The 26,803-nt window shown below is 43.1% G+C and overlaps 1 protein-coding gene, 1 long non-coding RNA gene and 1 pseudogene across 4 annotated transcripts in view; 1 reads left to right on the forward strand and 2 right to left on the reverse strand.

Moving 5' to 3' along the window:
- ZNF367 (zinc finger protein 367) overlaps positions 1-26,803 on the reverse strand; it is a 32,272-nt gene that overhangs the window by 4,693 nt on the left and 776 nt on the right. Inside the window, exons 2-4 of the mRNA XM_002819997.4 lie at positions 7,491-7,641; positions 4,185-4,304; positions 1,769-1,907 (exon numbers count right to left, since the gene is read on the reverse strand). Coding sequence (XP_002820043.1) covers positions 1,769-1,907; positions 4,185-4,304; positions 7,491-7,641 — 410 coding nt within the window. The remainder of the gene's footprint in view (positions 1-1,768; positions 1,908-4,184; positions 4,305-7,490; positions 7,642-26,803) is intronic.
- LOC129047937 (uncharacterized) lies at positions 13,611-26,801 on the reverse strand. Of its 3 annotated transcripts, none has more exons than XR_008509849.2 (3): positions 24,106-26,801; positions 21,581-21,730; positions 13,611-15,908 (listed from the first exon to the last, which is right to left on the reverse strand). It is a non-coding gene; the product is annotated as an uncharacterized LOC129047937 (long non-coding RNA). The 3 variants fall into 3 exon arrangements; XR_008509848.2 differs by having other exon boundaries at positions 13,611-15,925; XR_010136557.1 differs by lacking the exon at positions 13,611-15,908 and adding an exon at positions 17,494-18,631.
- On the forward strand, positions 16,425-17,160 carry LOC103891502 (ribosome biogenesis protein NSA2 homolog; annotated as a pseudogene).

Raw genomic sequence — 26,803 nt, forward strand, 5'->3', positions numbered from 1 at the left:
AATCCCAACACTTTGGGAGGCCAAGGTGCGAGGATCACTTGAGGCCAGGAGTTTGAGACCAGCGTGGGCAACGTGACAAGACCCAGTCTCTACAAAAAACTTAAAAATTAGCTGGGCGTGGTGGCACACACCTGTGGTCCCAGCTACTCAGGGGGCTGAAGTGGGAGGATCACTTGAGCCCAGGAGGTCAAGGCTCAATGAGCTAATAATCCTGCTACTACAGTCCAGTCTTGACAACGGAGTAAGACCCTGTCTCGAAAAAAAAAAAAAAAAAAGACAAGGATGACCAGTAAGCTTCTGGCTGGGACACAATTAGAAATAATGGGGCAGTAGGAGCCAACCAGGAGAAACAGGAGGGGAGGAAGTGATGGAGATATTTAGTTTAAGGTACCCCTAGAATAGCCCATCTAAACAATTTCTATGACAGTGCTAACAAATTTCCCTGGATGTGAATAATCAAATAGTATTTCCAGATTCCATTATCTATTCTTATGTATTTTTATCCAAACAAAACAGAGTTTATTCCTTCAAATATTTATCAAGGCCCAGAAGCTATGCTAGGCCCTAGGCTTACCATAATAAACAAGACAAATATCCCTGCCCGGGGAAGCTTTCAGTCTGGCAGGGAAGGTATAAAACAAACAAATAAATGTGTGATGGATGTTTTGAAAAGGAAAATGAAAGCATCTGTTAAGGGGGTCCCAGCCCGTTTGTTGCTGAGCAGGTCAGGGAGGCCTTCCTGAGTAAGAGATGAAGGTGAGCAAGAGGCTAAGCCAAGTGGGGAGTGAGTGCTCCAGGCAGAGGAAGCAGGGTGCACACAGGCCCTCATACAAAGGCACCTGTGTTGAGAAACCCACAGCCCAGCATGGCAGGGGACAGTTGCCTTATCAGAGGAAGGCAGGGCTATGGCAGCACAGCTAGGAATCCTGGACTTTACCCTAAGCAGCCAGTGAGGCCTGGGTGAGGCCTGAGCAGCTGCTGCTGGCTCGTGTACAGCAGACAGGTCCTTCAACCGAAATATCCTTAGAGAAATTCTTTTATACTGGCTGCCTTGTTGCCATTGGAAAAAATTAAATTGGTGTTTTTGGAACCTCACCTAAGAAGAACCACTAACATCTATCCCTGGTGTTTCTTTTGTTGTTTTGTTTTGTTTTGTTTTGAGACAGGGTCTCACTCTGTCACCCAGGCTGGAGTACAAGAGTGCAGTGGGGCCATCTCGGCTCACTGCAACCTCCGTCTCCCAGGCTCAAGCGATTCTTCTGCCTCAGTCTTCCAAGTAACTGGGATTATAGGCGCGTGCCACTACTGCCCAGGTAATTTTTGTATTTTTAGTGAAGATGAGTTTTCACTAAGTTGATCAGACTGTTCTCAAACTCCTGACCTCAGGCGATCCACCCACCTCGGCTGTCTATCCCTGTTTTAATTGGCACATAGCTAAGGCTAACATAAAGAAAATGAAGAAGGTTGCATTCATGACGAATGAAATACAATACATATAAAACATTTTTTCAAAATGGGAAAACTATTCCTTTTAAAATAAACTGTGGTCTGGGCACTCTAATTATATTGTAATTTTCTATCACACACAGATGCTAAGATCCTAATACCACTCATAACAATTTTATAGAAAATCAGGGGTCATTTCTAATTATGTTATAAAATGTGTATAAATGCAGCTTATTTAAAATGAGAGGAGTGTCCAAGTCCCTAACATAGCCCAAGCCCGCGCTGTGCATCTTCACGGTGGACTAAAGGCAGCATTCCTGACCTCGCCAGCCACTCGGCCGCGGCCTTGTTGTCGGCAGCCTGATGTTTGCTGAGTGTGTCCGTGGGCTCCTCTCTCTTCAGCCTGGCGTAGGGGTGCTTCGGACAGTGGCGGTTTGCATGGGTGAATCTGCTCAGGCAGCCTTCAAAACACAAGGTTAACACCTGTTAGGATCTGGACATCCAGCACACAGACATATGGAAAACATTCAGTTTCACTGGTATCCAGAAAAGTAAATTAATATGGTGAAATTTAGGATCTATAATTTGGAGGAGAAAACAAACCAGCACAGTCTCATCAGTGCTAGAGCGGGGACAGGAAGACAGTCACATTTTGGTCGTGGCCATGTGTGTCCAACACCATTGGAAAGTGATTTATTAGCATGAGTTCAAAATGTTCAAAATGGCAGGGCGTAGTGGCTCACGCCTGTAATCCCAGCACTTTGGGAGGCCGAGGCGGGCAAATCACTTGAGATCAGGAGTTAGAGACCAACCTGGCCAACATGGCAAAATGCCATCTCTACTAAAAATACGAAAATTAGCCAGGCGTAATGGTCTCTGCCTGTAATCCCAGCAACGCAGGAGGCTGAGACAGGAGAATAGCTTGAACCCAGGAGGCAGAGGTTGCAGTGAGCCGAGATCACGCCATTGTACTCCAGCCTGGTGACACAGCCAGACTCCATCGCAGGGGTGGGGTGGAGTTCAAAACCTCAGACCCGAGAATTCCATTTGTGGATTCCAACGTAAGGAAGCATCCCAAAAGATGAACAAAGCTACAAGTATGAAAACATTCCCCTCAGCTTTGTTGGTAACAAGAACATTTAAAAAACAAATTAAATATTCAGACCAGGCGCAGTGGCTCATGCCTGTAATCCCAACACTTTGGGAGGCCGAGGCGGGTGGATCACCTGAGGTCAGCAGTTCAAAACCAGCCTGGCCGACATGGTCCCCCATCTCTACTAAAAATACAAAAATTAGCCGGACATGGTGGCACAAGCCTGTAATTCCAGCTACTCTGGAGGCTGAGGCAGGAGAACTGCTTGAACTCAGGAGGCGAAGGTTGCAGTGAGCCAAGATCGTGCCACTGTACTCCAGCCTGGGCGAAAAGTGAGACTCCATCTCAAAACAATAAAAAATAAATAAATAAATGCTGGGCGCAGTGGCTCACGCCTGTAATCCCAACACTTTGGGAGGCCAAGGTGGACAGATCACCTGAGGTCGAGAGTTCAAGACCAGCCTGACCAACATGGAGAAACCCCGTCTCTACTAAAAATACAAAATTAACTGGGTATGGTGGCGTATGCCTGTAATCCCAGCTACTCGGGAGGCTGAGGCAGGAGAATCGCTTGAACCCAGGAGGCGGAGGTTGCGGTGAACTGAGATGGTGCCATTGCACTCCAGCCTGGGCAACAAGAGCAAAACTCCGTCTCAAAAAATAAATAAACAAATATTCATTATTCAACATAGAGGAAACCATTGTGTATAGGCTTAAGCAAACTTGATAGATGAAAAGTTTGCAGACCTTTGCAACATTTGTAATAATCAAGAAAATTACAGAGCAACAGGACAGACTGCACTGAACTTCAAATATACTGTAACTGCATAAAAATGTGCATCTTTAGAAACTGATAAAAGATTAAGAAAATCACATAGGATAATATGCTTACTTCACTTTAATAATTAAAAAGTTTAAAATGTTGCTCCAAAGGCTGTAATTACTTTTACAGATTTTTCTACTGTCTACAACTGGATATAGTATCTTTAATTGTCCTTTAAGGTTTCATCAAAAAGGATTACTTTATTTAAAAATCAATCATTTCTTAAGCCAGGCACAGAAAGACAAACATCACTTGTTCTCACTTATTTGTGGGATCTAAATATCAAAACAATTGAACTCATGGAGATAGAGAGTAGAACAATGGTGCCCAGAGGCTAGGAAGGGGAGCTGGGGGATGAGAGGCAGGTAAGGATGGTTAATAGGTACCAAAAATAGAAAGAATGAATAAGACCTAGTATTTTATAGCACAAGGTGACTATAGTCAATAATAATTTAACTGTACATTCTAAAATAACTTAAGAGTATAACGGGATTATTTGTAACACAAAGGACCCATGCTTGAGGGGATGGATAGCCCATTTACCATGTGATTATTATGCATTGCATGTCTGTATCAAGTATCTCATGTACCCTGTAAATATGTATACCTACTATGTACCCACAAAAATCAAAACCAACAAATTTTTAAAATCAATCATTTCTGAGAAATTCAGCATATATCACAATTATCAAAGAAAAACTTTATAAAGTTTTATAAAATTTATATTAAAAAATCTTTCCCCTCAAAAAAATTCAAGGAAAAGATATTTTAACTGTTAAGTCACAACTAGTTATTTCATAAACTTAACTTCTAACACCATACCATTTTCTGAACAAACAAAAGGTTTCTCTCCGGTGTGAAGACGCTGATGTGTTTTGAGCTGTCCACTTTGAACAAAGGCTTTTCCACAGTCTGGATAGTCACACAGATAGGGCCTCTCACCTAAGTAGACAGATGTTAGATATTATATCTGAGATAATAAGGCCAGAAGAGGAGGGGGATGGGGAGAGAATCAGCCTTTATATAGGTCATGACTCCCAATAACAATAAAACATGTCATGGCCCCCACTGAGCTGCAGGTGGAAATGGCATCAATGACTATCTGCTGGGGAACACAATCTATTCTTTAGGCCTTGAGGTTATCATCTTGAGCTTATCCCGTACTTTTTCTCCCTCATACTCCAAATCACTAGATCTTGCTGATTCTTCACTATGTCTTCCACCCACTCCTGCCTTCCCACTCAGCTTCCCCTGGTCAGACGGGCAGCCCTCCCACTAGGATGAACCCTCCGACAGCCTCCTGGCCGGCCTCTCGTTTCTTCCCCTGCACAGCACTCCCAGAGTAGCTGGCATAGAAGTCTGCTTTTGTCATACCAACTAGCCCCTGAACCACCCCCAAATCCTATTACACCCCTTGGACAACTAAAAATTATCTGCTGACTTAAATGGTCCTCTAAGATCGGCACTCTAGGCAATCTCACCAACCTCATTAGCTATTGGGGTTAAGGGGCAGAGTTTATTACTTCCCTCCTGGAGAATCATTCCAGCCAGGAGGCAGTTCCTCATCTTGTTCCAATCCTTGAAAATCCTATTTTCTCTGCCCATTCAAATCTTCCCAATCCTGTGGGCTCTCAGTGAGATTCTTCCTATCTCCCCAAATAACTGAATTCTTCCTATCTACCTCCAAATAATTGAACTTTGTATACCTTCATTAACCTGAGGTCCTGTGTTGTTTATGTGTCATGGTAGTCTCCTGCAAAGATTCCTAGTACCTTATACTTCACTTAAATTCCTATAGACAACACAGTGCCAGGCTCAAGTGCTGAAAAATTTGTTCAATGATAATTAAACATTATTTATTGAAAAAAACATTATTTAATCAACAATTGTACATTAGTTTGCATTTTCCAGTGTAACTCAAAGAACAATAACAAGTCCTCCCTAAATTTCTCATTATTTAGAGACATAATAAATGGTTGTGATAGTTGAATACAAGTTAAAATAAAACACATATATAGATGGATTGTTTAAAATAGTAAGGGAAAAGCTTTTTACAAAATATGCTAATAGGGCTCAACTATCCCTTAGGGATCCTCCTTTCAGTTCCTTGATGTACAGACATCTAGGCTCATGCCTGGGGTATCAGGTGACACAGTGAGGTAGTGGTGATCAGGACGGCACTCAGCCCTTTCTTCATTCTGCCACAGTCTTGAATCTTACCCATACTGGCAACTCTATGGCCTGCAAACCAGTTATCCAGGGGATATTTTAGAATATTTAGATTGAAAAAAATATATAAAAATTCTCAAAATTAGAATGTTTCATTAAGTAATCATTTTACTAATGGTATCTAAAGTCAAAACTTCTAGACACCTTAGTTTATAATGATTTAAAATTCAAACATTACCCCTTTCCAGGGATTTAACTTAAAAAACCCTCTATTCTATCATATCATTTAAATATATATTTTCAAAAACCACAAGTTAAAAAAAGTGAGAAACAGGTGAGCACCGTAAACATGGTGGAAAAAAATAGGGGACTGAGGGTTACAAGCTTAAGTTCTAAACCAGTACTGCCCAATGAAAGACAATATGAACCAGTTCTAGAAGGCACATTAGAAAAAGTAAAGAGAAAGAGGTGAAATAAATTTTTTTTTTTTTTTTTTTTGAGATTGAGTTTTGCTCTTGTTGCCCAGGCTAGAGTGCAATGTCACGTCTCGGCTCACCGCAACCTCCACCTCCCGGGTTCAAGTGATTCTCCTGCCTCAGTTTCCCGAGTAACTGGGATTACAGGCATGTGCCACCACACCTGGCTAATTTTGTATTTTTAGTAGAGATGGGGTCTCTCCATGTTGGCCAGGCTGGTCTTGAACTCCTGACCTCAGGTGATCCACCCACCTCAGCCTCTCAAAGTGCTGGGATTACAGGAGTGAGCCACGGCACCCAGCCGTGAAATTAATTTTAATGATGTATTTTATTTAATCCAATTTATCTAAAAGTGTCATTTCAATACATAATCAACAGTAAAAATTATTGTTTACTCTTTTTTTCATATTAAGTATGTTTTATATTACTGCCCATCTCAATTTAGACTACCCACATTTCAAGTGCTCAGGAGTCACAGTGGCTACTGTATGGGGCAGTGTAGCTCTACCTTTAAAGGTATGAGAGACTGATTGTAAGCCGGTAGTAGTTGGATTTTTGGCACTTCAGTTTCCTCACCTGTAAACTATTAGATGAACTATAAAGTTCCTTCCTTTGGGGCCAACTTTATAGCGAGAACAAGGGCCCTCTATACTTTTTTTTTTTTTTTGGCTCTCTAAATGATATTTAAAATGCAAATATAATTTCCATATGCAAATAAAGATGTACCATAATCTTGAGATGGCTGCCTACCATAGTTCACCACAGATTTAATGCTTAGGTCAAATGTCCTGATAGCACAGTGAGGACTCTAAACATTCTATTAAAAACTTGACAATTAATGTTTTTGGCCTACAGATGAATTTTAACAATTACATAGATAAAAGTATATCAAGTACAATTTGGGCAAGTAGGGGGTAAAACTAAATTTGCCAATAACATGACTATGACATCTAGGTTAATTACCATGATAACTTTAGAAATCACATGTAACCAGTATTCACAAAACCACCACTCTCCACCAAAAAGAAACTGACTATACTGCCTTTTTTAAAAACTTCACAACTAATAATGGTAATAAGAAAATATAAAGCAACTAAAAAGTTAATTTTTACTCAATATCAAATCAGCGTTCAGTTAAGTGTTACTTCTGGCCAGGCGCGGTGGCTCACGCCTGTAATCCCAGCACTTTGGGAGGCTGAGGCAGGCGGATCACAAGGTCAGGAGTTCGAGACCAGCCTGACCAACATGGTGAAACCCCGTCTCTACTAAAAATACAAAAATTAGCTGGGCGTGGTGGTGCACACCTGTAATCCCAGCTACTCAGGAGGCTGAGGCAAGAGAATTGCTTGAACCCAGGAGGCGGAGCTTGCAGTAAGCCGAGATCGCGCCATTGCACTCCAGCCTGGGCAACAGCGCGAGACTATCTCAAAAAAAAGAAAAAAGTGTTACTTCTGGCAGTCTCTATAAAATTTGCTCAACTTACCTGTATGAGTCCTTTTGTGAGCCTGGAGAGATTTCTCCCGTGGAAACACCCTATTACAGATGTTACAACGGATTCTGCTGGATGAGTGCTCTCCTTCGTTTATTAAATCGCGGACAGTATCTGCTCTGGGCCTACCACGTCGGATTCCATCCTGTTGATAATTTTTATAAACATTAATATAATTTATTTAACTCTACTCATTAAAGCAACATATCATAATATAACTTTTAAAAATCTTTCTTGGGAGCTGGGCACAGCGGCACACACTTATAGTCCCAGCTATTTAGGAGGCTGAGGTAGGAGGATCGCTTGAGGCCAGGAGTTCGAAGCAACATAGCACAAAACATTTTTGTTTTGTCTCTAAAAACAAAGCAAAAGTCTTTCTTAAGGGACATCAGTAAAAATGGTGAGGCAGGTAACTCCAATGGCCCATCCCTCCACAGATGACTGAAAAATCAAGCAAAAACTGTCAGATCAGCTTTGTCACAACTCCAGAAAATACATTTATAGCAACTAAGCAAACTGAATCAATAAAAAAGCAACTTGAAACAGTAGAAAAGCTTTGCAGCATTTTGACTTGCCCTCTCTCTTTCCCTTCCCCAGTGGCAGTCTTGAAGACAGCAGCCTGCATTCTCAGTCTGGGAACCTACTCCTTTAGTCCCTGCTTCCAGAGGGAGAAATTCTGAAAAAATTGCATTTGCCTGTTTTGAGCCTGCGGGTTACCTGAAGGACTGACACAAGGCATTGGTCTTTGCTTTCCCTAACTTGGAACAGGGCAGAGAGGTGTCTCTTCAGAGGGTATTGCTCAAAAAACTTGTAAGACAAATAATCTGCAGCCACCTGGGGCAAAAGATTTCAGTTGAGGCAAACAGACACACCAACAGCCTGAGAGGAAAAGCTGGGAGAAAGTTTCTTTTGGAAATTAGGGCATTCAACAATGTCCACTTATACTAAGGTTAGGAATTTAGAAAGTCATGCATATATGCCCAGGGCAGGAAGCATGCTCAGAAAAGATCTGAAAAGACCCTTTAGCTGAACTTTCGGCTCAGCACAAGCAGGAAATGAGGCTAGAGTAGAGTTGTAAACAGCAGGGCTAAGCAATGACAGTGTCCCCCAACACAGCCATTCTGCAAAGACTGGGAGAAGGTGGTTGTCCTCCTTTCTTTCTACTCTTTTTTGGGGGATGGTGGAGGGAGGCTCTAGGTATTCAAAAAAGTCTGGCAAAACACTAGTGGTGGCTCAGCCTATAATCCCAGTGACTCAGGTGGGAGGATCACTTGAGCGAAGGAGTTCAAGGCTGCACTGAGTTATGATGCCCCTGCACTGTAGCCTGAGTGACAGAGTGAGACCCCATCTCTAAAAAACAAAAAACAAAGTGCCGGGCATGGTGGCTTACGCCTGTAATCCCAGCACTTTGAGAGGCTGAGGCCAGTGGATCACCTGAGTCAGAAGTTCAAGACCAGCCTGGCTAACATGGCGAGACCCCGTCTCTACTAAAAATACAAAAATTAGCCAGGCATAGTGGCACACACCACTAGTCCCAGCTACTCAGGAGGCTGACGCAGGAGAATTGCTTGAACCTGAGAGGTGGAGGTTGCAGTGAGCTGAGATCGCGCCACTGCACCCTGGCCTGGGTGACAAAGCAAGACTCCATCTCAAAAAAACAAAAAACAAACAAACAAAAAAAGCATCAGCTGAACACAGGCTAAGAAAGAGACTTTAGAGAACAAACACAACAAAGAACACAGAATTTAGAAAGAGTTTAAAACAATCACTAAACAACTAACTACAACTCATAGCAAACAACAAAAACTCAGAAGGAAGGGTCTGATTTCCGGAGTCACCACGTTATAATATTCAAAACATCCAGTTTTCAACAAAATGTTACAAAGCATGAGAAGAAATAAAAAAACAGTATGGTACATACACTGGAGAAATTAACACAAAGAGACTGAGAAGAAGAACAGACACTGGACTTACTAGACAAAGATTTTAAATCAACTGTCTTAAATGTGTTCAGTGAGCTAATGGAAATGATGGACAAAGAATAACAAGAAGCCTGGGTAACATAGCAAGACCCCCTCTCTAAAAGGAAGAAAAATAAATTAGCCAGGCATGGTGGCACTTCTCCCAAGCTACTTGGGAGGCTAAGGTGGGAGAATTACTTGACCCTGCAAGGTCAAGGCTGCAGTGAGCCATGATTACACCACTGCTCTCCAGCCTGGGCAATAGAGCAAGACCCTGTATTAAAAAAAAAAAAAAAAAGGAAAAAGAAGGACAAGAAACCAGGAGAACAATGTCTCAACAAACAGAAAACCAACAAAGAGACAGAAATTATAAAAAAGAATCAAATAGATATTCTGGAGCTGAAAAGTACAATAACTGAAAAAAAAAAAACTTCACTAGAGGATTTCAATGGCAGATTTGAACTGACAGAACAATCAGCCAACTTGAAGATAGATCAGTTGAATTTATCCAGTCTGAAGAACAGAAAGAAAAAAGAAGGAAGGGAAATCAACAGAGTCTAAGATGCCTATGGAACACCATCAAGCATACCAACATACATATAACTGGAGTTGTAGAGGCAAGAGAGAAAAGGGAAGAATATTTGAAGAAATAATGACGGAAAACTTCCCAAACTTGATAAGACACAAATCTAAACATCCAAGAAGCTCAATACACTTCAAGAAAAATAAAGAGATCCACACCAAGACATTTTGTAATCAAACTGTCAAATGACAAAAAGAATCTTGAAAGCAGCAAGAAAGTAGTGACTTGGATAAGCACCGTGGCTCAAGCCTGTAATCCCAACACTTTGGGAGGCCAAGGCAGGAGGATCACTTGAATCCAGGAGTTTGAGACCAGCCTGGGAAACATAAGGAGACCCCATCTCTACAAATAATTTAAAAATTATCCAAGTGTGGTGGTACACGCCTGTGGTCCCAGCTACTCAGGAGGCTGAGGAAGGAGGATCAGCTGAGCCTGGGAGGTCAAGGCTGCAATAAGCCATGATCGCACCACTGGACTTCAGCCTGGGGACAAAACAAGACCGGGACTCAAAAGGAAAAGAAAGTGGTTCATCATGTAAAAGGGGTCCTCAATAAGATTAACAGCTGATTGGGAGGCCGAGGTGGGCAGATCACAATGTCAGGAGCTCGAGACCAGCCTGACCAACATGGCGAAACCCCGCCTCTACTAAAACTACAAAAATTAGGCCGGGCACAGTGGCTCAAGCCTGTAATCCCGACACTTTGGGAGGCCAAGGCGGGCAGATCACCTGAGGTCTAGAGTTCGAGACCAGCCTCAACATGGAGAAACCCTGTCTCTCCTAAAAATACAAAATTAGCTGAGCGTGGTGGTGCATGCCTGTAATCCCAGCTACTCAGGAGGCTGAGGCAGGAGAATTGCTTGAACCTGGGAGGCAGAGGTTGCGGTGAGCCGAGATCATACCATTGCACTCCAGCCTGGGCAACAAGAACGAAGCTCCGTCTCAAACAAAAAAAAAAAAAAAAAAATTAGCCAGGTGTGGTGGCGCACGCCTGTAATCCCAGCTACTCAGGAGGCTGAGGCAGGAGAATCGCTTGAACCTGGGAGGTGGAGGTTGCAGTGAGCCGAGATTGCGCCCCTGCACTCCAGCCTGGGAGACAGTGTGAGATGCCATCACAAAAAAAAAAAAAAAAAAAAAATTTAAAATTAGCAAGGTGCAGTGGTATGTGCCTATAGTCCCAGCTACTCAGGAGGCTGAGGCAGGAGGATCACTTGAGCCCAGGAGTTCAAGGCTATAGTGAGCTATGATCACACCACTGCACTCCAGCCTGGGCAACAGAGCAAGACCCTATCTCTTAAATTCCAGCACTTTGGGAGGCTGAGGTGGGCAGGTCACGAGGTCAAGAGATCAAGACCATCCTGGCCAACATGGTGAAACCCCGACTCTACTAAAAATACAAAAATTAGCTGGGCATGGTGGCACGCACCTATAGTCCCAGCTACTCAGGAGGCTGAGGCAGGAAAATCGCCTGAACCCAGAAGGCGGAGGTTGCAGTGAGCCGAGTTCGCACCACTGCACTCCAGCCTGGCGACGGAGCTAGACTCCATCTCCAAAAAAAAAAAGAAACAAACAAACAAAAGAAAAGAAGAAAGAAAGAAAGAACTGTGAAAGGACAGAAAAACTTATAACTTTCAGAAATACATATACACCTAAGAACAGAGCCCCCTGCAAAAGGTGACAGAATTAAAAGGAGAAATAGTTCAAAAACAGCAGGAGTCTTCGATACCCTACTTCCTTTACTTCTTTCTTTTTTTTTTTTTTTTTTGAGACAGGGTCTCACTCTTGTTGCCCAGGCTGGAGTGCAGTGGTGCAGTCTCAGCTCACTGCAACCTCCATCTCCCAGGTTCAAGTGATTCTCCTGCCTCAGCCTCCCGAGTAGCTGGGATTACAAGTGCCCACCACCACGCATGGCTAATTTTTTTTTTTTTTGTATTTTTAGTAGAGACGGTTTCACCTTGTTGGCCAGGCTGGTCTTGAACTCCTGGCCTCAAGTGATCCGCCCATCTCGGCCTCCCGGAGTGTTAGGATTACAGGCATGAGCCCCTGTGCCCAGTTAATACCCTACTTTCAATAATGAATAAGACAACTAGGCAGAAGATCCACAAGGATATTCTCCAACACAGACCTTATGTTAGACCACAAAAAAGTCTCAATAAATTTTAAAAGACTGAAAGCATTCCAAGTATCTTCTCTGACCTCATGGAATGAAACTTTACAGAAGGAAAACAGGAACAAATATATAGAAATTAAACAACACACCTTTTGTTTTTTTTGAGACGGAGTTTTGCTCTGTTGCCCAGGCCCGAGTGCAGTGGCATGATCTCAGCTCATTGCAATCTCCACCTCCCGAGTTCCAGCAATTCTCCTGCCTCAGCCTCCTGAGCAGCTGGGACTACAGGTGTGCGCCACCACACCCAGATAATTTTTGTATTTTTAGTAGAGACATGGTTTCACCATATTGACCAGGCTGGTCCTGAACTCCTGACCTCGTGATCCACCCGCCTTGGCCTCCCAAAGTGCTGGGATTACAGGCGTAAGCCCCCGTGCCCGGCCCAACACACTCTTAAATAGCCAATGGGTCAAAGAAGAAATCACAAAGGAAAAAAGAAAATACCTTGACACAAATAATACCAAAAACACAACATACCAAACTTATAGGATACAATTCAGGAATTAGATGACTTAAAATTGATAAGAGAGCAATGCTATCCAAAGCAATCTTACAGCCACAGTGCAATCTCTATTAAAATTCCAGGGGGTTTTTTTCTTTTTTTTTTTTTTTTTTTGCAGAAATGGAAAAGGCTATCCTCAAGTTCATATGGAATTATAGGAGGCTCCAAATAGCCAAAATAATCTTGAAAAAGAGAACAAAACAGGAGGACTCACACTTCCCAATTTCAAAACTTACTACTAAGCACTGGCAATTAAGACAGTGTGGTAATGGCATAAGGAAAGACATATAGACAAATGAAATAAAATTTAGAGTACAGAACCTAACCTATACATGAAAGGCCAATTGATTTTCAACAAGGGACCCAAGAACATTCAACAGAGAAATAATAGTCTCTTTAACAAATGGTTCTGGGATAACTGGATTTCCATATACAAAAGGATAAAGTTAGACCCCTGCCTTACACTATATACAAAAACTAACTCAAAATGTACCACAGAGCTAAATATAAGAACTAAAACTATAGAGCTCTTAGCTGGACACGGTAGCCCATGCCTGTAATCCCAGCACTTTGAGAGGCCGAGGTGGGTGGATTGTTTCAGCCCAAAAATTCGAGATCAGCCTGGGCAACATGGTGAAATCTCATCTCTACCAAAAATACAAAAAGTTAGCCGAGCAGGGTGGCACATGCCTGGAATCCCAGCTACTCAGGAGGCAGAGGTTGCAGTGAGCCAAGATCACGCCACTGCATTCCAGCCTGGGCAACAGAATGAGACCCTGTCTCAAAAAAACAAAAACAAGGCCGGATGCGGTGGCTCACGCCTGTAATCCCAGCACTTTGGGAGGCCAAGGCGGGCGGATCACGAGGTCAGGAGATCAAGACCATCCTGGCTAACACGATGAAACCCCGTCTCTACTGAAAATACAAAAACTTGGCTGGGCGCAGTGGCTCACGCCTGTAATCCCAGCACTTTGGGAGGCCGAGGCGGGTGGATTACGAGGTCAGGAGATGGAGACCATCCTGGCTAACATGGTGAAACCCCATCTCTACTAAAAATACAAAAAATTAGCCGGGCGCAGTGTCGGGCGCCTGTAGTCCCAGCTACTCGGGAGGCTGAGGCAGGAGAATGGCGTGAACCCGAGAGACGGAGCTTGCAGTGAGCCGAGATCACGCCACTGCACTCCAGCCTGGGCAACAGAGCGAGCCTCCGTCTCCGGAAAAAAAAAAAAAAAAGACTGTAATGCTCTTAAAGAAAAACATAGGGATGACTCTTCTTGACTTTGTATTTTTTTAATGGATTTTTAGATATGGCACCAAGAGCTAAGCAACAAAAGAATAAATTGGACTGAATCAAAATGTAAAACTTTTGTACATCAAAGGACATTATGAAGAAAACGAAAGGCCAACCTACAGAATGGGAGATAATTATTTGCAAACCATACATCTGATAAGGGCCTAGTATCAAGGATATAAAAAGACCTCTTAGAACTCAACAACAACAAAAAACACAAAAAAACTCTATTAAAAAATAGGCAAATGATTTGAACAGACATTTCTCCAAAGCAGTTATATGGCCGACAAATGCAGTTATATGGCCAGCAAATACATAAAAAGATGCTCAAAATCAGCCACATGCAGTGTATCACGCCTGTAATCCCAGCACTTTGGGAGGCCAAGGTGGGTGGATTACCTGAGGTCAGGAGTTCAAGACTAGCCTGGCCAACATGGTGAAACCCCGTTTCTACTAAAAATACAAAAATTAGTCGGGCATGATGGCGAGTGCCTGTAATCCCAGCTACTCAGGAAGCTGAGGTGGGAGAATCGCTTGAACCCGGAGGTTGCAGTGAGCAGAGATCACACCACTGCACTCCAGCCTGGCCAACTGAGCGAAACTCTGTCTCAAAAAAAAAAAAGCCTCAAAATTATTCATCATTTAGGAAAATGCTAATTGAAACCACAGTGAGATACTACTTTGCACCAACTAGGTTATACTATACTGGGAGAAAAAAAGGAAAATAAGTAGGAAATAGTTTTTTTATAAAAAATGTAGAGAAATTGGAACCATCATATACTACTGATGAGTATGTAAAATGGCTCAGCCACTGTGGAAAAGTTTGATAGTTTTGTATCGATATCATATATATACATATACATACACAATGGAATATGTATACATATATAATGAAATTATTCAGCCATGAAAATAATATGTGCTACAAAGTGGATGAACCTAAAAAACAGTATGCTAAAAAAAGAAGCCAAACACAAAAGGCAACATATTGTGTGACTTCATTTAATGAAATATCCAGAATAGGTAAATCCATAGAGACAGAAAGTAGGTTGTTGGTTTCCAAGGTCTGCATGTAGTAGGGAACAGGGAAACATGGCCTAACAGATCAAGTTTTCTTTACAGGTGATAAAAATGTTTTGGAACTTGTAGAACATTATGAATGTACTAAATGTCACTAGATTGTACACTTTAAAATGATTAATTTAATGTTATGTAATTTTACGTTGATTAAAAACCTAAGGAAATCTGAATATGCTATGGGCTTCAGTTAATACTAGTGCATCAGTATTGGTTCATTAATTTTTAACAAATGTACCACACTAGTGTAAGATGTTAACGGGGAAGCTGGGTGTGCAGTTTATGGGAACTCTCTGTACTACCTTCACAGCTTTTCTATACAGCTAAAACTAATATAAAATAAACATTTACTTGAAAGAAACTTTGTTTCCCAGTTAAGTGAACTTTCACACATACAAGTTACATGAAAAAAAAATCATAAAAGGATCATATACAACTACATCTAAAACGAAGATGCTTTTAGGGCTTTCAGTATCAAAACTCAAAGCCTTCCAAAAGCTTAAACATCAGCCTGAAACCTTGAAGGATAGTAATAAGCTACAGCAAAATTCCTTTCAATCAAATTTTCACATTGAAAGAAAAGTTCAATCCCTACATGGATGAGTTCTCTTCTAGGATAAATCATGTTTTAAGAAAATCCTTAGATATTAAAATCTATATTCAGCACAACTTAATGACCTGATTTCAGTCTTATACCATGAATATTCAAATTAGTTGTACATTTACTACTTTTATTCTGAAAGTCCACAGAAAGTTTTCAAAAGATTTAATGAAGTCTTTACCTATTTTTCCTTTAGTCTTTAGATACAGGCAGCGTAAAACAGGAACACCTAAAAATTATTAATAACTGAAGAAATATGTTTTATGTTGGTAAATTCTCATTAGCCATTACAGTTAACTTTTTTAATGATTAAGACCGTGGGGGCCAGGCGCGGTGGCTCACACCTGTAATCCCAGCACTTTGGGAGGCCGAGGCAGGCGGTCAAGAGATCGAGACCATCCTGGCTAACACAGTGAAACCCCGTCTCTACTAAAAAAAATACAAAAAATTAGCCGGGCGTGGTGGCGGGCGCCTGTAGTCCCAGCTACTCGGGAGGCTGAGGCAGGAGAATGGCGTGAACCCGGGAGGTGGAACTTGCAGTGAGCCGAGATGGCACCACTGCACTCCAGCCTGGGTGACAGAGCGAGACTCCACCTCAAAAAAAAAAAAAAAAAAAAGAACGTGGGGGTCAGGCACAGTGGCTCACATCTGTAATCCCAGCACTTTGGGAGTCTGAGGTGACAGGGTCGCTTGAGGCCAGAAGTTAGAGACCAACCTGGGCAACATAGCAAGACCCCATCTCTATTATTAAATAAATAAACAGCTTTCCTGTCCTGGCCTGCGTGGCGTGGGCTTGTGGGTCTTTGAGACCCGAAAATTGAGAGCATTTTCGCACCCCAGGGGCTGCTCCTGGCGGCTCTGCGGCCGTCACCATGCCACAGAACGAATATATTGAATTACACCGTAAACACTATGGATACCGTTTGGATTACCAACAGAAAAAGAGAAAGAAAGAAAGTGGAGAGGCTCATGAACGTTCAAAGAAGGCAAAGAAAATGATTGGTCTGAAGGCTAAGCTTTAACATAAACAGCGCCATGCTGAGAAAATACAAATGAAAAAGACTATCAAAGATTCATGAAAAGAGAAACACCAAACACAAGAATGATGAAAAGACTCCACAGGGAGCAGTACCTGCCTATCTGCTGGACAGAGAGGGACAATCTCGAACTAAAGTACTTTCCAATATGATTAAACAGAAACGAAAAGAAAAGGCAGGAAAATGGGAAGTCCCTCTGCCTAAAGTATGTGCCCAGGGAGAAGCAGAAGTATTAAAAGTTATTCGAACAGGAAAGAGAAAGAAGGCATGGAAGAGGATGGTTACTAAAGTGTGCTTTGTTGGAGATGGCTTTACAAGAAAACCACCTAAATATGAAAGATTCATCAGGCCAATGAGACGGGGTTTCACCGTGTTAGCCAGGATGGTCTCGATCTCTGTAATCCGCCCGCCTTAGCCTCCCAAAGTGCTGGAATTACAGGCATGAGCCACCGTGCCCGGCCAGCGTGAGTAATTTTTAATAGATTAAAATATTGGCAAATAGCCTGTTTCTGTAAATGAAGTTTTAATGGAACACAAAATAAATAAATAAACATTGGACACAGGAAGGGGAATATCACACACCAGGCCTGTAGCGGGGTTGGGGGAGGGGGGAGGGATAGCATTAGGAGATATACCTAATGTAAATGACGAGTTAATGGGTGCAGCACACCAACATGGCACATGTATACATATGTAACAAACCTGCACGTTGTGCACATGTACCCTAGAACTTAAAGTATAATAAATAAATAAATAATAAATATTTTTTTAAAAACAGAATGTGGAAAGGCTACATATCCAAAAGAAATGAAAACAGAATCTCAAAGAGATATTTGCATATCTGTGTTCATTGCAGCATTATTCACAATCGATAGCAACCCAAATGTCCACTGACTGATGAATGGATAAATAGTGCTATATACAGTTCAGCCTAAGCAAACTCAGTGTGTTATAGTAACAATGGAGTACTACTCAGCCTTCAGAAAGATGGAAATCCTGCCATATGCCATAACATGGATGAACCTTTAGGAAACTATGCTAAGTAAAACAAACCAGTGACAAAAAGGCAAATACTGCATAATTTTACCTATATGAGGTATCGGAGGTCATCAAACTCTTAGAAGAGTGGTGATTGCCAGGGACTAGAGAGGGGCGGGGGAAAGGCAAGTGCAGTAAGTATAGAGTTTGTTTTACAAGATGAATAAATTCTAGGGACTTGTTGCACAACCGTTTACATATAGTCAGAACTACTGTACTGTATACTTAAAAATGGTTAAGGTAGTAAATGTTATGGGGTTTTTGCCACAATTTTAAAAATGTTAGAAGGCACTGTGGCAGATATTATTGCAAAAACATTCACTGCCCCTTTCACTGTGGGTCCAGAGTACAATTTAGCCATATGACTTGCTTTGGCCAATAAAATGTGAGTGAAAATAGCATGTGTAGTTTGGATGTTTGTCCCCTCCAAATCTCATGTTGAAATTTGATCCCCAGTATTGGAGGCGGAGCCTAGTGGAACGTGTCTGGGTCATAAAGACAGATCCCTCATGAACATCTAGATGCTGTCCTCGCTCATATTGTTACCATGAGATCTGACTGTTAAAAAAAGCCTGTCACTTCCTCCCCTCCCTCTTGTTCCCTCTCTCACCATGTGAAACCTGCTCCCCTTCGCCTTCTGCCATGATCAGAAGCTCCCTGAGGTCCCTCACCAGAAGCAGATTCTGGTGCCATGCCTCTGGTACAGCCTGCAGAACTACAAGCCAAATAAACCTATTTTCCTCATAAATCACCCACCTTCAGATATTCTTTTTATAGCAATGCAAAATGGACTAATACAACATATGGTTCTGCCATCTCTGTTTTCTCTCTGCCTTAAGACCCATCTGTCCCAGCTTAGAGAGATTCCTTCAGGATCCTAGAATGAACAGAATGTGGAGCACACCAGTGGTCAACCCTCCCAGGACACATAACATGAGCCATGTTGAGGCTGAGATTGCCATCTTGAAGTTGCATTCTGCAGCCTGCTTTTTAGCCTGAGCTAACTGACTCAGTAGGTTAGTAACAAATATCTGTTGAGGAAACAAAAAGCTCATCAACCTTACTTAATTACTCAAGAAATTCCCATGCATAATGAAGCAGGAATTAGCAAGATCCTAAATGGACCATGACTTGTTAAAGTGCAAATTAACAAATCAACTTGTGGCCATGATTGGTGGTCATCAAATTCTTTCATCTTCTTTACTCCTTGGCTGTGATCCTCAGTAGCCACATATAGCTCAAGTCTTGCTTGCTAAAATTATTAACCCAGAGTCAGACAGAAGGAGCTACACAGGAGTGAAATCTTTATTGCCATCATTTATTAAGCCACAATAATTTCATGGATTATTGCTGGTTATGGTCATATCATGAATAATTGTTTTAATAAGTAAAAAATAAATATAAAAGAATATAGCATCTGTGATCAATAAAAATAGCAGCTGATTCTGTTAAGGAAGAAATAGAACATGAAATCAGGTCCATTAAAAACCACAGGCCGGGCGTGGTGGCTCACGCCTGTAATCCCAGCACTTTGGGAGGTCGAGGCGGGTGGATCACGAGGTCAGGAGATCGAGACCATGGTGAAACCCTGTCTCTACTAAAAATGCAAAATAATTAGCTGGGCGCGGTGGCGGGCGCCTGTAGTCCCAGCTACTCGGGAGGCTGAGGCAGGAGAATGGCGTGAACCCAGGAGGCGGAGGTTGCAGTGGGCCGAGATCGCACCACTGCACTCCAGCCTGGGCGACAGAGCGAAACTCTATCTCAAAAAAAAAAAACAAAAAAAAAAACCATAGGCCTGGCTGGGCATGGTGGCTCACGCCTGTAATACCAGCACTTTGGGAGGCCGAGGCGGGTGGATCACGAGGTCAGGAGATGGAGACCATCCTGGCTAACACGGTGAAATCCTGTCTCTACTAAAAATACAAAAAATTAGCCGGACGTGGTGGTGGGCGTTTGTAGTCCCAGCTACTCGGGAGGCTGAGGCAGGAGAATGGCGTGAACTCAGGAGGCGGAGCTTGCAGTGAGCCGAGATGGCACCACTACACTCCAGCCTGGGCGACAGAGCTAGACTCCGTCTCAAAAAAAAAAAAAAAAAAAAAAAAAAAAAACATAAGCCAGGCACGGTGGCTCACGCCTGTAATCCCAACACTTGGGGAGGCCGAGGCGGGCGGATCACAAGGTCAACAGATCGACACCATCCTGGCCAACATAGTGAAACCCCGTCTCTACTAAAAATACAAAAAAAATTAGCTGGGTGTGGTGGCACGTACCTGTAGTCCCAGCTATTTGGGAGGCTGAGGAAGGAGAATTGCTTGAACCCGGGAGACAGAGGTTGCAGTAACCCGAGATTGCGCCACTGCACTCCAGCCTGGCGACAGAGCGAGACTCCGTCAAAAACAAAACAAAACAAAACAAAAAACCCATAGTGGCTGGCCACAGTGGCTCACGCCTGTAATCCCAACACTTTTAAGAGGCCAAGGCAAGAGGATCACTTGAACTCAGAATTCAAGACCAGCCTGGACAACATAGTGTGACTCCATCTCTACAAAAAAAAAAAAACATAGCCAGGTGTGGTGGCATACACCTGTGGTCCCATACTCAGGAGGAAAACTTGAACCCGGTAGGCCAAGGCTGCAGTGAGCCATGATTGCGCCACTGTACTCCAGCCTGGGCAACAGAGTGAGACCTTGTCTCAAAACAAACAAACAAACAAAAAAACCTTAGTGATACAAGTCCTCTGCCATAAAAGGATCCCTTTCCTAGTATTTTTAAATATGTAAGAAAGGCTGGGCACAGTGGCTCATGCCTGTAATCCCACTGCTTGGGAATTTGAGGCGGGAGAATTGCTTGAGTCCAAGAGTTTGAGATCAGCCTGGGCAACACAGCAAGACCCTGTCTACAAAAAAAAAAAAAAAAAAAAAAAGGCCAGGTGTGATATACACCTGAAGTCCCAGCTACTCAGGAGGCTGAGGTGGGACGATCGCTTGAGGCTGAGGTGGGAGGATCGCTTGAGAGTGGGAGTTCAAGGCTGCAGTGAGCCCTAACAGTGCTACTGCACTCAGCCTGGGTGAGAGTGAGGCTTTGTCTGAAAAACATAAAAAATAAGTAAACAAATAAATATGCAAGAACATATTGCTAACTTTTGCAATTTGAAATAACTGATAAGTTAACATAAAAAAAAAAAAAGTTAACCATATGGCTGCCTCCCAGCAACTCTAAGAGACTGTTTCTGCCACCAGCAACACACTTATATTTTCCAAATGAGAAATGGAGTATGAGTGCTGAAATATACAGCATAATACAACATACTGGCCATATACAGGGAGGGGTTCACTAAGTGCATTCTTTTGGGTTTTTTTGTTTTGTTTTTTGTTTTTTGAGATGGACTCTTGCTCTGTTGCCCAGGCTAGAGTGCGGTGGCGTGATCTCAGTTCACTGCAACCTCCGCCTCCCGGATTCATGCGATTCTCCTGCCTCAGCCTCCCGAGTAGCTGGGACTACAGGCATGCGTCACCATGCCCAGCTAATTAATAAGTGCATTCTTTTAGCTCAGAAATAAGACAAAACAAATAATCATATAATGCCCTAAATAAATGAATAAAGACCATCTTTTAACAATACATATTAAAATAAGCAATGTTACTTAAAGAGGACCCTCTTCCTTTTGGCCTTAACAATGAGAAAACCATGTTTCTAGGCATCTTCGGACAATTACAGAGTGTTACACTCAGCAGCCAAGTGCACCTGGAGGCTAAGGACAGATCTTGTCAAGACTGTTGACGATTCGCAACACAAAATTATTAAATTGCCAAAAACTTTTGCTTACCTTAGTAATTATAATTTTAAAAACAATCTCCATATCTCTAGAAGGTTGATTAGTGATTTTGAAAGTGTTTAGTCATGTGATAACTAAAAAACCTGAAAGTCCTTGACACATTTTTATAAGTAGAATTCAAATAAAGGGAACAAGCACAACCTAGAAGGAAAACAAAAATAGGTCTCAGAGGGAGGCGTGTGAACCTTTTCACATTCAGATTTAGATACAAACTTCCCATGACTTGCATACATGCTTCCTAACTTGTAACTTCCTACTTCCCATCCTGATCTATCTTCACAACTTCCCAAGTTTTAATTCCAGTTTATTGAATTGAGTGCACTCTTATAAAGCATCTCAACTGAGACACAGACAAGCTATACATAGTATGTATTTTTCTTTTTTTTCTTTTGTTTTTTTGAGACAGAATCTTGCTTAGTCGCCCAGGCTGGAGTGCAGTGGCACAATCTCAGCTCATTGCAACCTCTGCCTCCCGGGTTCATGTGATTCTCATGCCTCAGCCTCCCAAGTAGCCGGGACTATAGGTGTGCACCACCACGCCCGGCTAATTTTTTTGTATTTTTAGTAGAGACAGGGTTTCACCATGTTGGCCAGGCTGGTCTCAAACTCCTGGCCTCAAGTGATCCATCCACCTTGGCCTCTCAAAGTGTTGGGATTACAGGCATGAGGCAGCATGCCCAGCCAATAGTATGTATTTCTTATGTCTACTTATCTCAGCTTAATATTTAAAAAACAAAAATAAACCCCTGAAGTCCATTTACATGTGATAGTCCCAGGAGCAGTGTGGTATAGGGACTAAGAACAGGGACTCTAGAAGGTTCCGATCAGTTCTGCCACTTACCATACAATCTTAACTAGACTTTGTCTTGGGGACTCTAATTTCTCATTCCTCATCAGGTAAACAGGATAAAATGAATTAAAGAATTCAAAATGATCAACACAGAGCCCAGCAGTTTGCTGCTAACATTATGAAATGCTTACCCTGTGCCAGGCAATAAATAGTGCCTACTATGTTAACATGATGTTAGGTTTAACATGGTGCTCAAACATTACTATTCATAAATAATATGAATTTATGTATTATGTATAAAGTATTTAAAAATCAGCTATTCGTAACAGTATGTACAGTCTAGGTTTTGAAGTGTTCAGGTGACACAGAAAGGGGAAGCAGGATAGGCAGCCGGTAGATCCTGCAGGGTGAATAGTATCTGAGAAGCCAGACCCCACCAGCCCCAGTGAAGAAGTAACTTCAAATGCAGTCTGAGTAGAGGGCACAGGGACAAGGTGGGGAGCCTTGGAACAACTTGTGGCAGAAGGCAGTTAGACCTGCTTTCTTCCCTCTCAGAATTCTACAATCCAGAAGAAGATAATATATAATTATATGCCAACAGTGATAAGCACGTGTGATGAGCAGCCAAAATAAGCTGGTAGATGTTCCCACAGGCGAGGGAGGCAGTGTTGGGCAGGAACAAACAAAAGAGCAAGAGAAAGCTGACACAGGGTGTGCAGGACTCAGATGCTGACACCTCCCCTGGGAGCAGTGGCAAAGAATAGATAGTAAATGAACGCAAATGTTGTTCTCAAACCCACAGCTGTTAGTGCCTGTATGTGGCATATTAAGAGCATGTTATTGGCACTGGCTACATTACAAACTTGTTTCCTGTCTTCCCCAAAAATGAGCAGACTCAGCACAATTCCCTGATGATGCACATGGAGATAAAGAACTACAAGTACTTTAAAGAAGCAAAACAGTAAAACAGGCTGGGACTCTCTATCTTTGTAGTTCAGTGTATTGACCACAAATCAAACTAAGCAACTTCCTTTTCTTTTTCTTTCTTGCCCCCACAAAGCTTAGTCTAGCAACTTTCTTAAATAAAGGTGTATTCCAGACCCTTCTGTCTTACGGTGGGAAAGCTAAATAAATGAATTTTTGGAGCTGCATGTGGATTGCTTCATCAATAGAAAGACATATTCAAATCAATTTACCAAATAATTTATGAAAGTTACAACACGAAAAACTACATGAGAAAGGAAAAAAGCAGAAATACAAAACAGCCATTTCACTTTTACATGTTTTTTACAACTGTTGGTATACTTTACCTCTGAAAAGAGGTGTACAGCATGGAAATACAATTCAAGCCCATGCATCTTGTTAGCAATTTTTTTTTTCTTTCAGAGGGAGTCTCACTGTGGCCAGGCTGGAGTGCAGTGGCCCGATCTCCGCTCACTGCAACTTCCGCCTCCAGGGTTCAAGTGATTCTCCTGCCTTAGCCTCCCGAGTAGCTGGGACTACAGGCGTGTGCCACCACACCCAGGTAATTTTTGTATTTTTAGTAGAGACAGGGTTTCACCATGTTGGCCAGGATGGTCTCCATCTCTTGACCTCGTGACCAGCCAGCCTTGGCCTCCCAAAGTGCTGGGATTACAGGCGTGAGCCTCCGCGCCTGGCCACAGTTAGCAATTTTTATAAAATGTCTGGGTAAGGATAAGTCTGTTTTAGGCCAAAAACAACATACCTATAGATTTCATCTATATAACATTAATCTTCTTGGGTGATCCAGAACTAGATTAATCTATAAGAATAAAACCATAAAGGCAAAATCTTACACAAGAACTTATGAATGTATGCCTTTATATTGTTCAACTACATAATCTAATTTAGTGTTTTTTTAAAAAGACTAAAACTTATAAATGGTTAACACAAAAATATCTAGGATACCCATCCAAAATTTTTTTTTTTTTTCTGAGACAGAATCTTGCTCTGTCGCCCAGGCTGGAGTGCAGTGGCACGATCTCAGCTCACTGCAAGCTCCACCTCCCGGGTTCACGCCATTCTCCTGCCTCAGCCTCCCAAGTAGGTGGGACTACAGGCGCCAGCCACCACCCCTGGCCAATTTTTTTTTTTTTTTGTATTTTTAGTACAGACGGGGTTTCACCGTGTTAGCCAGGATGGTCTCTATCTCCTGACCTTGTGATCCGCCTGCCTCGGTCTCCCAAAGTGCTTGGATTACAGGCGTGAGCCACCGCGCCCAGCGGATACCCATCCGTCTTACATCTCACTAGGGGCTACCTAGAGGCAGCCCAACAGCAACTGTAGCCTTTAGTAATACTCAGCAATACTATCAACAATTCTATCGTTAGTTTCTTCATTTTTTTTTTTTTTGAGACGGAGTCTAACTCTGTCCCCCAGGCTGGAGTGCAATGGTGCAATCTCGGCTCACTGCAACCGCCGCCTCCCGAGTTCTAGCAATTCTCCTGCCTCAGCCTCCCGAGTAGCTGGGATTATGGGCGCTCGCCACCACGTCCGGCTAATTTTTATATTTTTAGTAGAGACAGGGTTTCACCATGTTGGTCAGGCTGGTCTCGAACTCCTGGACCTCAGGTGATCCACCCACCTCAGCCTCCTAAACTGCTGGGATTACAGGCGCGAGCCATCGCACCTGGCAAGTTTCTTCCATTTTTGTTAAAGAGTTGAGGTCTTGCTTTGTCACCCAGGCTGAAGTGCAGTGGTGCTATCATGTCTCACTATAGCCTCAAACTCCTGGTCTCAAGTGATCCTCCTGCCTCAGCCTCCCATGTAGCTGGGAATATAGGTGCAGGCCGCCAGATGGGGTCTCACTATGTTGCCCAGGCTGGTCTTGAACTCCTGGTCTCAAGTGATTCCCCAGCCTCAGCCTCCTGAAGGGATTATAGGCATGAGCCACCTCACCAGGCTCTGTTATTATTATTATTTTTTTTGTTTTTGAGACGGATTCTGGCTCTTTTGCACAGGCTGGAGTGCAGTGGCCTGATCTCAGCTCCCTGCAAGCTCCGCCTCCCGGTTCACGCCATTCTCCAGCCTCAGCCTCCCGAGTAGCTGGGACTACAGGCGCCCACCACCAAGCCCGGCTAATTTTTTGTATTTTTAGTAGAGACGGGGTTTCACCGTGTTAGCCAGGATGGTCTTGATCTCCTGACCTCGTGATCCGCCCGCCTCTGCCTCGCAAAGTTCTGGGATTACAGGCGTGAGCCACCGCACCCGGCCCAGGTTCTGTTCTTTCAAATGTTTACTGAGGTGCAGTTTCAAGAGCTGAAGTGTATAAAAACCTATAGTTTTATAACTTTATAATTATTTAATAATAACGCCACATAAAATGTATCAATTTCCTCAAAACCCAAACAATGTAGTTTCAACATCCTTGTGACTGCATGTAAAACGATCAAACTCGTTTCAACTTACACATTATGTGCTGGTACAGATGCAGTTATCCACTATGTGATTTACTTGTTATCTCTTGCAAATTGCTTATCTTATACAGCCACTTAACAAATGGAACCTGGATGTTAACCCTTCTGTTAGCACCATTCATTCATTACACAAATATTTCTTGAGCACCTTTATTAAGCATTTACAGAATGTAAGGTAGTAAAGTCATATAGTCTTCCAGACAGAAATACTCCTGGCTCACCTGGAGCTTACAGTCTACAGAGTTCAGTATAAGTCAGCAGAAAGTCACCCCAAACACATGCAGGACTAAAAGCCACAAAACCTCGACCTAGTCCCCGCTTTTCCACTACTGAGCTGTGCGATCGTGGGGAGGTCGCCTCACTAATCACTGTAAGCCCCAGCTGCCTGATCTGTAAAATAGGTTTGAACCAGTGGTAACAACCTTCCCAGCTTTAAGCAGTCGGAGACTGCAAGCAATTTTAGCGTCCCATTCCACTATGTGCTCTCAACACCTAGCAAGTAGTATGCTGGATAAATGAAAGGCAGCGAAGGCTCAACTTCAGCCGCAGAACAGGCCCAGAAGTCCTTTCTTGCTCTTCGGCTGTCTCTGCAGGGCATTTTTAACAGGACCAGGGCGATCTGCAGTAATGTGCGCTCCCTTCCCTCTCGCAGTCGGTGGAACAACTCAAGGCCCTCATCCCTCTCGTTTCCTCTCGGAACTGAGGACTCGGCAGCCCGCCAGGAGGATGGCAGTGGCCGTTGACCCGGCATCCCCAGCGACCCCGGGCCGCGCTCCCGCCCACTGCACCTGCCGCAAGGACGGTCTCCCGCGCCGCTCCCGCCTGTCACGTGACAGCCCCCCCCTTCGACTGGGGCCGGTTTTTGGCGCGCGGCAGTGACGTCAGCATCCTGTCAGCCGCAGCCCCCGCCGTGGCCGGATCGACCTCGCGTTTTCAACTCCGCCCCGCCCGCCGCGCCGTTAACGGGCCCCGGCTGCCCCGCGTCCC

Source organism: Pongo abelii, chromosome 13, assembly GCF_028885655.2.
Source record: "Pongo abelii isolate AG06213 chromosome 13, NHGRI_mPonAbe1-v2.0_pri, whole genome shotgun sequence".
NCBI classification, from domain to species: domain Eukaryota; kingdom Metazoa; phylum Chordata; class Mammalia; order Primates; family Hominidae; genus Pongo; species Pongo abelii.